We start from the raw sequence: 14,004 nt of genomic DNA, 5'->3' as shown, positions 1-14,004 counted from the left end.
TTAACCTTCCCTGGGCAACCCCTTCCAATATAGCCCACTCTTTCTGCTTCCATGAAGTCCAAGTTACAAAATAATAGGTTAGACCATGTAACGACGACATCGCATAGAATAGCTAACAAGATAAATGGAGGTGTTAACTGGATATCTATATCTGTTATTGCTTCTAGCTCCTTGGGAATTTTGCTCCAATATTTGCAGATGGGGGGGCAGAGGTGTTGGGGGATTTTGAAACTCCAATATTATGTATGAATATGCCCTCAGCTGCATTACATCTCAGACAGACAAAGCTCCAAGCCCTGCCCATTTTAAATAGCCTATTCCTGTTGTATAAATACTATGTAGGATATTTCATTGAACTAAACTCAGTCTGGACTTGATCAGTACCTTTCCACAGTGTATCCCAATGGACATCTTCCAGGGGCCAATATCTCTTTTCCATGCCTCATGAGTTTTTGAGTGGATCAGGTTTATCATTAATGATGGTGATATATTTGTTCAAAATAAAGAGAGAGGAGTCCCACTCGCCAAAGGGACAGGACACCAGGAAAAGACACTTCTGTCAATAGAAAAATCCCTTTGGGTACCTTCTATTCAAATCAATTGACAGAAGATATACATTTGTTACAATACCCTAAAAGTGGTCTCCATTTATAGCAATCTACTCTGGAGAACTGCAATCCATGACCTCTTCCCAGTCAAACTTCGCAACTCATAGTGCATGTTGCAACTGTATGTACTTATATTTCCGAGCCGGTCTCAGTTCATATTTTAGTTGTTGGATCTCAAAGGATTTTATCTCCTCTGGGAACATTACTCCCCCCCCCCCCATCGTGGAGATGTTTTTATCATCCTATTTGCGGAACCCAGACAGTTTTCAGAATATTTTCCAATGTGTGTCCCTTCCACAATGGTGGTTCACTTTATCACCTTTCCCTGCCAAACCAGATATTTAGTGGCTTTGTCCGATGAATCCAAGGTCACTTGAGTGGGCTCTAGCAGGCATCATCTCCTATAGTGCTTACCATATAGATAATGAATGATAATGAATGCAGGTGTGGTTTTCTAGTCATTTATTTATTTTATAAAGTTTAGTTTAGCGCAAATAAGACCACAGAGGGTATTAGATCGCTTCATATTATAGGGTAGGTAGTATACAGTTGTAAGGAAAGATATTTGTTACATATATGGGAGTAGCAGGGTAAAGTTTGAGTTCATGGTTGCATGGTCATTCAGGGCATAGGAATAGTGGGTAGGTAAGTAAACAATAGAACCTAAGTATCTTAGGGCGGAAACTTGTTCATTAGTATTGTTTTCACTTCTGTTTTTAATGAAATGGTAGATGAGATTTGATGGACATCCGGTGGCATAGAGTTCCTGATCTTCAGGGCGAAACCCGAGAAGGCTCTGTAGCACGTTCTCCTTTTGTGGAAAATCTGTGGTTTCAGTTACAGTGAACTTGCACTTCGTGATGGTCTGCATCCCACTGAGATCTCTAGCTTTTGTGCCAGATATATTTATTTATTTATTTATTTGATTTATATAGCGCACTATAACCCAGAGGTCTCTAAGCGCTTATATGGGGGACTTGAAATGTAGGGCTCTATGACTCATGCAAGCAATCTTTAGCTGTATTCTTGCTTCGTATAGCAGCCAGTTTAGGGTTTTTAGGGCTGGGGATCTGGGATCATTTCTTTTTGTACCGGTTATCAGTCTGGCCGCAGCATTAAAGGAGGCCCTTAGCGGGGCTAAATTGCATTTAGGTAGACCGCAAAGAGTGGAGCATACGTAGTCTAGCCTCTGCAATACAAGAGCTTAGACCACCAACTTAAAGTCGTTTAGTGGTAGGAAGGGTTTGAGTTTCCTTAGTCTACTAGTCTGGTATTTAGTTCCCTTGGTGGCATTACTGATATGATTCTGCATATTCAAGTGTTTGTCTAGTGTGATTCCAAGGGATTTAGCGGAATCAATGTGAGGAGAACAGTTGAAGGCTGTTAGATGCTTCATCCAGGGTGTGATTAGGAGGAGCGAAGAGGAGGAATTCCGTTTTGGAAGTATTGAGCATGGGATGGTGATCAGTGAACCAGTTCTGAGTGATCAGCAAGGTAGAGTGAAGTGAAATGAAGTCTTCTGGGGAGGATATTTTCAGATACAATTGTTTTTTCCAGTCTCGCTGCGTAGTACTCTCTCGGAGAAAACCCCCATTCATTAACAGTTTGTAGCCAAAAACGCCAGCAGTATGCCCGGATATTCGGGACTCCTATCCCCCACTGTATACTGATCTCCTCAGAGCTTGCAGTGCAATTTGGGGTGCGCTCCCAATCCCATTCTAGAACATGGAACGGGTAATCCTGTAAATCTTACCGGGTCTGGTGGCTTAGTGGACGAATGCTTCCACTGTAGGGGCCTGGGTTTGACTTAATGGTCACAGGTATAAATCCCGGTGGGCCCACTCATGTTTTCATATTTCTGAGGTCGAAAAAATTAGTAGCATTGAGTTGGGTAACAATAAACATCCGTTATTCAGCACCAAGATACCCTCTGGTGGAACGTGTCCTTTACAAATACACATATTATGTACTATGTTAAGGTACAGCAGAAGGTCATCTGCAGAAGGTCATCCACATACAGTGAGGTTTTTTTCTGGTTGCCCAATAATGTAAGGGAATCCAGTTACATCTGCAGGCAGTAAGACTCACCATGCCAAGAGCTCAATGTTAAAATTAATTCACAGAAATAAGTTCACAAAAGAGATATATTTATTTTACACATATTTGCGTGCAATACTTTGCAATCGGTATTCCATCTTTTGATCTTAGAGCTTCAAATTAACAATTAGATTGCAAATATTTATGCAAGAACGACATCTTGATGCAGCAACCTGTCAGTCTACATTAACTGTCTCAGTTAAATGCTCTCTGAAGTAGAATTACCTCGGACACGCAACAGAACATCAAGCTGGCCTGCTTACCTTCCGTTGGATTAGGGGGTTGGTCCTTATTAATCGCTGTCTGAATGTTGGTGAATGAAGCAGGTGGTGCGCACTGCTGTAGTACTCCAATTGCATTACAAAACTGATCTGCAAGCTACCGAAATACAAAAGCAGCAAAATAAAACATTAGACAGAGGCTTTGTTAGACCGATAAGAGATGTTCACTATAAGATAGCCTTTGAGATTTTGATTAACAACTTTTCATGCAAGTAAAAAAAAAACAGAAAAACGTGCATAAGTGGAGTCTTTCAATGAAATGGCTCTTTAGATGCCAGTAGTTCTAAAAGAAGTGTCACGTGGAGAAACAGAGTAGAATACAAAATAAACACTGGCAAGTGCTATAGGCATGACGGGGCGTGGTTTAGGCGCCGACCGGGATGGCTGCGTGAGCGAGTTGCTCCGCGCCGAGTCCCGTTTTCATCCTGGTGTAACTAGCCCCACACTACCTGGCGGCTGGCACTGGCCTCCGGTGGGATCGCTGCACCAGCGGGGAGCGTCTGTACCCCGTCGGGTCCCGGGGCGCTGCAGGCGGACGGTACTGGCGTCCCGATCGGAGTAGCCGAGGAACAAAGGCAAGATGGCGGCGCCACAAGAGCCAGGGCTCGGAGAGCGGAGCGATGTGAGGTGCGGCGCGGTTTGAGGCGCCTGGGGGCCCTTGTGAAGCGGAGCACCGTTGGGAGACCCTGGGGAGCGGGACCGGAGCAAAGGAGAAGGACAGCGGTGCTGCCCTAGCGCGGGCGGTGCCCCTCCCCCACCTGCTGGCCCGGACGGCGGGGGAGTGAAGCCATCACTCGCGCTGCGCCGGTGGCGGCGCTGCTGATATCTGTGGCCGACCCATCCCTGAGGGTGTTGCAGCAGAGGCTACCAGGACATAGTGTGGAACGGCGAGTTGGCCGTGTGCTGGGGGGGCGGCTGCCCGGAGCGATTGGAGGCCCGGCCGGAGGCAGGAGTGGGTGAGGCCGACCAGGCTGTGTGTGGACCCTGCAGTGCGCTGTGGCCGCGCGGATCAGTACCGCCGAGGGCGGTGGGCTCCACCTGCTCAGTGGGACGACCCCTGACTATCGGTCTCCTGAGGGGGCTTCTACCCCTAACCTCCGCACTCTGGTGACGCACTGAGGATCTCGGTGGGGCTGCGCGGGGTCCATTCCTGGGCTGGAGGCTGACGACGGAGCGCAGGGAAGGACAATTGGCGCCGTCTGGTGATCGGGGAGCTGCGCACCTTGTGACCTGCCATTGGGACACGCCAGGTGGCCCTAGGGGCGGGAAGGACGGACGGACTGCGGCCGCCGGCCGTCATTGACAGAGGCGGCATTGGTGGCACGTTTCCCGTTGTCGAGATGGCCGCGCAAGGAGCTGGCCTCGCAGCGCCTCCTGAGCGAGGTGACGGGACGTCCAAGGCCGCAGATGGCGATCATCCAACAGGGCCCTCGCCGCAGGAGATGCGGCTGAACCTCCGTCTTGACGCCATTTTGGCCGCGATCACTACCACCAAGGATGAGCTGCACCAGGATATTGCGCAGGTGGCGTCCGGGCTTGGCCTGCTGAGAGCGGACCACGCCAAGCTCTCTGACCGTGTGAAATCCAACGAACTACTGCTCCAGGAGCTGAAACCGGCGGTGGTCACGGCGGAGCATAAACTTGATGACGTTATCCATCGACTGGCGATTCTGGTGCGTCGTGCAGAGGACGCGGAAGGACGCAACCGCCGGAACAACGGGAGGGTGGTGGGGCTTCCAGAGAAGATTGAGAAGGGTGATGCGGTGGCCTACTTGGAGGACTGGTTCCGCACAGTGGTGGCGCCGGAGGGCCTCTCCCCCTTCTTCTCCCTGGAAAGAGCGCACAGGGTGCCCGCGAAGCCTCCCCTGGAGGGCCGACCGCCCCGACCGATGGTGGCCAGACTGCTGCACTATAAGGATAGGGATCTGCTGATCCAAAGGGCGAGAGATCGTGGGCCCTTCCAGGTAGACAACAGCAAGGTGACGATATTTCCGGACTATATGCAGGAGGTGCAGCGGAGCAGGGCCTCTTTTCTGTCGATAAAAAAAGAGCTGAGAGAGGAGGGGATTCAATACTCCTTGCTTTTTCCAGCCAAGCTGCGGATCATCGTTGATGAAAGGACTCACTTTTTCCAAACACCCGATGAAGCATGGTCCTGGCTGGAACTGTATCGTGCTGGGACGGATCGGGCACACAGGCCCGCCAGGGATCGAGTGCAACCGGTCAGGGTCAGGAAGTCGCAGCGCATCCGCTCCCGGAATAGGCGCCAACGGGCCGAGCGTGAGGCGCAAATGCTGGCCGATCGACAGAGTGCGTTGGAGGCCACGGCGAACATCACGGGCTCACAGCGCGAGGACGCCTCCAGGGGTTCGGCTTCGGAGGGTGAAGGTGAAGGTGAGAAGACCGGCGACGAAGACTCGGAGGTGGGAGGAGCGCAGGGGCCGGAGGTTACCCCGCAAACATCAGATGGTATCTTTAATGGGTGAAGCTCGTGGCTGCTGAACTTTTTGTAAGGCCTGGACGCTCCTGACTTCTTTTGGACTGCCAGGTATGGGGCTGCATTAGCAGCATGGGGCTGTGGGCGCGGGGTGGTTGCTCTGTCGTCCTGGTTCGGGGCTCCATAGTCCTCTTTAGACCCTTAAGGTCTTCTGTGGTGTCGACCACAGATTAGTGTGATGTGTTGGGTGTTTGAGGTTTGGAACGGGGCTGAAGCTGGGTTACTAGGCCCTGTCCTGGGAAGGGGAGGGATGGGAGTTGCGGGGTATGTTTTGAGGGGGTTGCACAATTGCTGCGATGCGGGTCACATTTCTTGGCGAGCGCCACTGTTGGGATTGATGCTCTATGGGGACGTTACCTAATTTGAAATGTGTCACATGGAATGTCCGGGTTATTCGAACTATGGTTAAGCGCCACAAAGTACATGCCTACTTGGTGAGGCGGGGCGTTCAGATAGCGATGCTTCAAGAGACTCACTTGACACAGCAGGAATGTGGGGCGTTACAGAGGAGGTGGCGGGGTCAGGTGTTTGGCACGACTTACTCAGCATTTGCCAGAGGGGTGTTATTATGGATCAGAGCGGGACCGCCATTCCAAGTCACGAGTCAGAAGATTGACCCGGAAAGTAGTTATGTAGTGGTGGAAGGTAGGCTGTGTGGTAGGGAAGTGGTGCTGTGCAACATCTATGCCCCCAATGCTGATCAGGCACATTTCTTTGAGGGTTTGTCGCGCTCACTGGCGTATTATTTGGCGGGCCCTATATTGCTGGCGGGGGATTTTAACTCCATTTCAGATGTGCTGTTGGACAGGTCACACCCGCCTTTGGTAGACTCCCCAGTGCGCAGGCTTGCAACTCATAGGCGGGACTGGCAGGAGAGGTGGGGCTTAGTGGATGTATGGAGGGCGCAGCACCCCGAAACTCGGGACTACTCCTACTTCTCAGCACTGCATGATCTGCATGTTCGATTGGATTCGGTGCTGTGTTGTGAGTCTCTGGCGCAGGTGGTGATTCACTCTGAGTACTTGTCTAGAACCATCTCGGACCATAACCCACTGTTGATCTCTGTGCAATGGCAGTTGGCGAGGTCGGCGGTCCCTACGTGGAGACTTCGTCCGGAGACGCTGGATGACCCGGCGTTCTGTGACACGGTCCGACAGGGCATAGATGACTACTTCACGGTCAATGCTGGGTCGACAGCGACTAGAGCGAATGAATGGGATGCGATGAAAGTGGTGGTGAGGGGGGTGTGTATGGGACGGTTCCTGACTGTGCGAGGAACAGTGCTGAATGACCTCGCGAAGGCGGAGGACGTGCTGAGAGGGGTGGAACGGCAGCGACCCGAGAAGCCGGAGCTGCAAAATAGCTTGTTACGTGCTAAGGAGGCGGTGGCGACTGAGACAGAGAGATTGCGGTGCTATGATTATAAGTTGTATGCGGTGAAAGTGCATGAGGAGCGCGATAAAGTGGGCACGCTCCTTGCGAAGTTGGCTGATCCGAACCCTAGAGGTTGTCCGGTTATGAGTGTGCGACTGGAGGATGGGGAGGTGGTTTATTCGCAGTCAGCGGTCCTGGGGCGCTTTCAATCCTACTACACGGGTCTGTACACTAGCCACCTCGAGGTGGAAGCCACGGACATTGGCGGTTATTTAAATCAGATCCCTTTGCCGGTATTGGATGAGGAGGAGGCCCGGGATCTGGGGGGCCCCATCACCCTGGCCGAAATCAGAGGGGCGATTAGTCATATGGCGCGGAACAAAACCCCTGGGGTTGATGGGTTGCCGATCGAGTTTTATGCCAAATTTATGGAAGTACTGGCACCCAGACTGCAGGTTGTGTATGCGGAGGCGACACAATTGGGGCGGTTGCCTGACTCTATGACGGAGGCGCTGGTTGTGCCCCTGCTGAAGCCGGGCAGGGATGCTTTAGATGTCTCTTCTTATCGTCCGTTGTCTATGCTGACTGTGGATTATAAGATTTTGAGCCGAATCCTAGCCACCCGGCTCCTACCACTGATGACCTCTTTGGTGCATAGGGATCAAGCGGGGTTTATCCCCTCTAGGAGCACCTCGATGAATATCCGTCGGCTGATTGGGGTCATTGATGGTGCTGCCTTGGCGGATCCAGGCCCGGTAGTGCTGACGGTTGATATTGAAAAGGCGTTTGATAGCTTGGAATGGGATTTTTTAGATGGCGTGCTGTTAAAGTTCGGGGTTGGGGAGGGGTTCCGGGGCTGGACGAGGGTGCTCTATTCCTCGGCTAAGGCTCGGGTGCGGCTGGGGACCTTGGTCTCCTCGGTTTATCCGGTCTGTAGGGGCACGAGGCAGGGCTGCTCTCTATCCCCTCTGCTCTTTGCTCTAGCAATGGAACCACTAGCGGCGCAGGCGAGAACGGGAGCTGTGTTCGACGGCATTGCGTAAGGACTTGACTCGCATTATATATCGTTGTATGCCGACGACTTGTTACTGTACCTGGCGGACGCTGGAAGGGCTCTAGAAGGCGCGGTGGACATGTTGGGCAGGTTCGGGAGGCTCTCAGGCCTCAGGGTGAACTGGACTAAGACTTGTGTGTTTCCGCTGCGGAAGACCACGCTCTGCCCGCAGCTCACGAGGCCGGTGGTATGGGAACCCTCTTGTTTTGTTTACTTGGGAGTGCGCATCTACCATGACGCGGCGAACCTCCTTGAGGGGAATGTGGGGCGCTGTATTAGGGCGCTGAAAGGCAGTATGGACTTCTGGGCATCACTTCCACTGTCTGTACTGGGCCGTGTGGCGCTGTTGAAAATGGTGGCACTCCCGAGGCTCCTCTACTATTTTAGAACGCTGCCGGTGTGGATCCCGCAGAGTATCTTTAGGGAACTGAAGACGTTGGTGACTGGCTTTCTCTGGGGCCACGGTCGCAGACGGGTGGCATTGTCCACCCTGCTGAGACCCAAGTGTGAGGGGGGGATGGCAGTCCCCGACTACGAGTTGTATTATCTGGCAGCGCAGCTCCAGGTCCTGACGCAGAACTTGGCCAGAGAATTCAGGGGGCCTGAAGAGGGTCGGGGGGGTCGGCATTCAGAGGCATGTCTTGTCGTCTATCGTGATGCAACAGAGGCTGGCCAGTAGGGACCTCACGATGGAGGAATGGACATTCAGATTGTGTTGGAACAGGAACCTGAAGAGGGCTGGGAAGCGCCGGCCGTACGCCCCGGAGATTCCGTTGGGAATGCTCACAGCCTTACCGCACGGGGGTGATTGGTCCAGATTATTAGAGTGGGAGGACCTGGGCTTGCAGATGGTAGGAGACCTCTATGTGGACGGGACGCTGGCCCCGTTCCAGACCTTACAGGAGCAATTTGGCCTGCCGAGTGGTACCTTCTTGCTGCATGCGGCGGTTGTCGCGGCTCTGCAGAAGCATTGGGGGGGCGGATTGGCTGAACCGGAGGTGACGGCGGTGTGCCAATATGTGGTGATGGCGGCGGGCACCGTCAAGGCGGTGACCTGCCTCCATAATAGGATGTTAAATGAAGGTCTGGCCCCGTTAGTTGAGTTGAAGTCGCGCTGGGAGACCAGTGTCGGTAGACAAATCCCGGACGCCGTATGGGGTCAGGTGCTATACAGGACCTGGAAAGGAACGAGGAATGCGAGATTCCAACAAGTGCATTATTTTGTGATCCATAGGGCATATTTGACCCCGGAGAGGTTACGTCGACACTTCCAGGTGCTTGATGCCATGTGCCCGCGATGTTTGGAACCTGAGGTGGATCTTGACCACATGCTGTGGGGTTGCCCGAAATTGGGGGACTACTGGTCCGAGGTGGGGGACCTCTTGAATGCTGTCACGGATCGGGAGGTGGACTTTGACATGGCCGCATGCCTGCTTCTCTGGTTCCCGCATACCAAAAAGACCAAGGTTACGAGCAAATTCATTGGGTTGGGACTGATACTGGCACAGCGTGAGATCACTTGGCATTGGAAGTCTAAAGAGGGGCCGTCTGTACGGAGGTGGAGGAATGAATTGGTGAAGTGGTCGATCTGTGAGTGTGTTACGAATGCGCCAGGCGACTAGAACTGGTAATGAGAAGAGCTTGGACCTGGCGCGGTCCTGGGAGCTGGTGGTGCAGGCATTAAGGGACTACCTAACTGAAGGCGAAGAAACTGATCAGTTATAGGCAGGGATTCCATGCGACTACTTGCTAGTCCACACTTCCTGATAGTTATCACCCTGGAGCAGGAGGGGGATGGTGGAACCCGCATTAGCAGCAGTTGGGGGGAGGGTACTGGGAAGGGATCGTAGGAGGGGGTGGTTTGCCGGCTAGCGGCAACCTCCCGGAACCGGATGGCCCAGGAAGGTAGTCGTGATGATTTAGTGACATGACATTGGAGTGGCCTTGGATTGGATGGAGAGGGTGGGTTGGTTGTTTTGGGATAAAAGCAGAAACGAAGTACTACACTTGACCTGTGTCCCGAATAGGGCATGCACCGAGGTACCTCCAGTGACCTGACTCATTGAAGCGCCGCCCAGCCTCCGGGATGTGGGTTAATCGGCTGTGTATTGCATTGATATCGCACTGTATGCTGGGTGCCGTTGGTGTATGGGTTGACTTGTTGGATGTGTCTATTCCTGATTCTGCAATAAAAATATATTTAAAAAAAAAAAAAAGTGCTATAGGCATGACCTTTTTAATGTCTTGCTACGGACAGCTTTTGCTGCCTGGTGAAAGAAGAGAAAGAAAGAAAAGACTGACTATTGGACAGACCATTTTAATTATGGTCAACTTTAGGCCAGATGGCTTTATGCACTGGCTGAGAAGGTTATCCATCAGCGTCGGTATTAGAACACAGCATTTCGTAGAAATATACTATTTATTTGTTTGTAAAGTTTTATATAGCGCGCTTAAAAAGTAGTCACATATACGTACGAATTACTGCGTTGATTCTAAAAATTAGCTTTTTATTGGGAGGGCCTCCGCTGCCTGTTTGCGTTTCAATTCCCCCAGCCCCATACCACCCCTTTCTCCATGTTAATTGCCTTAATTTTCAATTTCCTTTATTTCAGAGGGCCAGATGAGAAGGCTTAACAGGCTGTGCTGTTCCTACAGACAGGTTTTGCGGTCTGTTGTTGAAAGACCTGCAGAGCACAACAGTAACAGTGGGCTTTCGGTCAGTCCAGTTCGGTTAGCCCTCAAATAAATTGCATGTGTTTTCGATCTCTCCAGCTGGCTGCTTCCCCCATACATGACCGCCCTCTGCTCCCTGAGCTGCACCAGCACATTCCAGCTGTTGCGTCCCCTGCCCCTTCCGGTCCTGTGTTGCTTTTTCTGGTGTTTTCTTCCAACCACCCTGCTTCTCATCGCCAATGAATGCTTTTCCCAGCTTTAGTCTAGCTTCTTTTTATTTAAAATCGATATTATTTCCTTTTTCGTACTGCGATGCAGTTGCAATTTGTTACTGGGCCTCACTTGTCTTCAAAAAAGAGCTTTTGTACACTTTTTAGGTCTCGCCTATCCCATTCCGCAAGGAATGGATAGGACAAGACTATTGGGGATAAACAGAGCTAAAATCGCCTGCATGACTCACAAGGCGGTACACCTGAACTCTCCCGGCTACCTCACTCAGAAGTTGACATTCTCTGGTGGCGCTAGAAACACTAGAGGCACAAACAATCTTCTGCTGAAACCCCGTAGATTCCGGAAGGAAAAAACATATAAACGCTCCTTCTCAGGAATGGCACCCAGAATCTAGAACTCACTCCCCCCCGAAACTAGGCTCATCTCTTCCACTACAATCTTTAGGAAAGAAGTGAAAGCTATCCTCATGGCAAAATACACCTGAACTATTAATTAGGTCTCCTTAAGAATATGCACCGATCTGTATTACTTGTTTGACCCCGCTGCATATTTACATTACTTGTATTATTGATTTACTGATTTACATGATTGGCTTTGCCCTTACTTATTTGTACTGTATGCTCCTCTGACTTACTTGTTTGACTATGTTCCCTCATGTACCCCTTCTGTGTAAGCGCTCTGATATCTGCAAAGATCTTGTCCGCGCTAAAAACTTTCAAAATAATTAAATAAATAAACTAAGCTCTCAAAAATGCGGATTTCCAGAAGTGCATGTGTCCCGTGCACGCGCTTCTATCCGCCTGCCTGTCTGCCTGGCATCACCACATCAAAGCCAGCCATCTGTTGCTTCCCCAGCGTGGTGCCGCCAGCAGCTTCACTTCAAAGGGATCCGCTCCGCCCCCTGCTGCATCAAAGGCTTTCATTTCGCGGCCGCGTTTTTTTTCAGGTTAGTACCACTGCGTCTCTCCTTCGGTGGTGTGGGAACTTTACGAATTAATTTTTTTATATAATTCTCCCTGGGCTCCTTCTTTCACAGGAGTTACAATCGTTAAGACCCAGATGTCAGGTCATTGTAGCGGCTACGACACCTCCCTGCTTCCCCTTCACTGATATTCCATGAAACAGATGTGTGCAGACCTTCGCACAGTGAACTTTCACGTATCGTCGCCTCCCCCACCGCAGCAGTATTTTCAATATGCAACGAGTTTTCCATCAACTGCAATTTTTCTAAATACTACCTCGACCACTGGTGGTCATTTTGTGATTTCCTCCCGAAGCGTAGTACCCTTTAAAGGCAACACCAGCTCGCAACTACTCTCACTCACTCTTACCTTCTCCACCAATCATCCTATCTAGGATCGATGCTAGACAATTTTAAGTCTCGGGCATAATTTAAGACCTCATGATGATTCCGATATTAATAAATGGGATCGAAACATGAACAAACAGTCCCAGGACTATTGCAAATATCATTGTTTTACATGTTCAATAGCATTGGTACCAAAACAATTGTGACAGAATCTTGGTAGCTTTGTTATATGTCACTTTCTAAAAAAAATGTCGGAGTTGTAAGGTATCCCCCTTATTGTTTTTTGTCCGGTTTCCCACTTTCATTATGTTTTTCTGTTATGTATTCGAAAATACAATTGAAAATGTTCTTATTTCAAAGCTCTTGTTTCATAGAACTTATTTTTTAAGCTCATTGTTTTGTGAAATTCCATACCAACGGACCACCGGTTCCTCGATTAACATCCCCCTTCATTGGAGCCTCACTTGTTAGGTCGGCTGCCCACGAGTGACCAACGGCGAAGTTTTGACAACACCCGCTCCCACCCCCCCCTTACAGCACAAGCGCACTCAATACTATGAAGCTCCATAAGGCTGGCTCGAGCTTCCGAATTACTGAACTCACCAGCTTTTCCACAAGAACAGTTGAAAATATATTACCACCCTTAGTTATCTTGGACCAAGATTCATATGCGCTTAGTAGGTACTAATTTCTCGGTCTTTGTTATCTAGGGCCTGATTGGACTGCCTTGTTTTCCTACCCTTTCACTAAAGGATTGGTTTTGTTTCCTTTTACAAATAGCCGATTGTGAGCCAAACTGAATCAACTACAACTCCCAGAATGCACTTTTTTAGTTAAATACAATCTCACAAGCCTGAAAACAATTGCAAATGCATTTACATAGCGTTTCGTGTTACTGAGAACACGCCGTAGCGCTTGCGATGGACAGGAGTAGGAGCTTTTAATGATCTCTATGAGCGCCGTTCAGTCCCAGTTGGGTAACAAAATTCCGACTCATTACCCTACGGCATGGGTTGTACAGAAAGACCCAGCAACTGATTGAACGGTATTTCAGATTCTAGGAGAAGTTATTAGCCTTACAAGTGCCAGCTTCGAAGCACAGATGTGGTGACCAGATGGTTGTTTGTTAACAGCACAACCCATTTCCATCCCCCGAGCTTTCCTTCATGCGTCGCTCGTTATCAGCTGTCTTGGCGCGATTGGTCACATCAAAGTAAGGCACGGTCACATCTCCCAGAATGCAATGGGTGCTTAGACTGATGCCATCAGGCTAGAATTACGGCGCATTAGCATCCAATCAAATACGTTATAGTATGGAACTGAGAGAGGGGCGCTCTCACTAATGGGCTTGAAGCCAGACAGATCCATCCTGCCATCCTGCTTGATTAATGGATTTGCATTTGCACGTGAAAACATTAAACATCCCCAAGGCGCCAGCAGAGCTCAAGCCACAGGGAGACATCCAGACATCCTCCTTAAGTGTTGTTTCCTCTGGGAGCCGAAGTATTTTACACGTAACTCCTAACATACAAAAGGTTCTCTTTTTTAGAAATATATAGTATCTTAAACAGTAATGTGTTTGTGGTAAAATTGGAACGCACTATGATGGGGCGCATCTGAGTATTTCCCCCTGTTAGCAATATGTTAGGGCTTTTAGCCAATGTAAGTTTTTATTTTTTCAAAAAAAACTTTGTTAGTCACAGGCAACATCAAGGAGGTTTAGTATTATTTTGCTTAAACGACATTTGTACCTTATTTTAAGTTTACACAGTACACTAGATGATTGTTTCTCTTCTTTCTCTCTTTTTTTCTTCTTTCTCTCTCTTTTTTTTCTATCACATTAGCGCAAAAGGTATATAACTTTCCATTATGTATCTTGA

The 14,004-nt window shown here is 49.8% G+C and overlaps 1 protein-coding gene across 1 annotated transcript in view; it reads right to left on the bottom strand.

Annotated features, from left to right (window-relative positions):
• The window catches only part of MED21 (mediator complex subunit 21), an 87,097-nt gene that overhangs the window by 32,226 nt on the left and 40,867 nt on the right, over window positions 1-14,004 (bottom strand). Inside the window, exon 2 of the mRNA XM_078654593.1 lies at window positions 2,969-3,083. Coding sequence (XP_078510719.1) covers window positions 2,969-3,083 — 115 coding nt within the window. The remainder of the gene's footprint in view (window positions 1-2,968; window positions 3,084-14,004) is intronic.

Source organism: Lissotriton helveticus, chromosome 1_1 (genome assembly GCF_964261635.1).
Source record: "Lissotriton helveticus chromosome 1_1, aLisHel1.1, whole genome shotgun sequence".
Taxonomy (NCBI): domain Eukaryota; kingdom Metazoa; phylum Chordata; class Amphibia; order Caudata; family Salamandridae; genus Lissotriton; species Lissotriton helveticus.
This window is presented reverse-complemented; position numbering and strand designations above follow the sequence as displayed.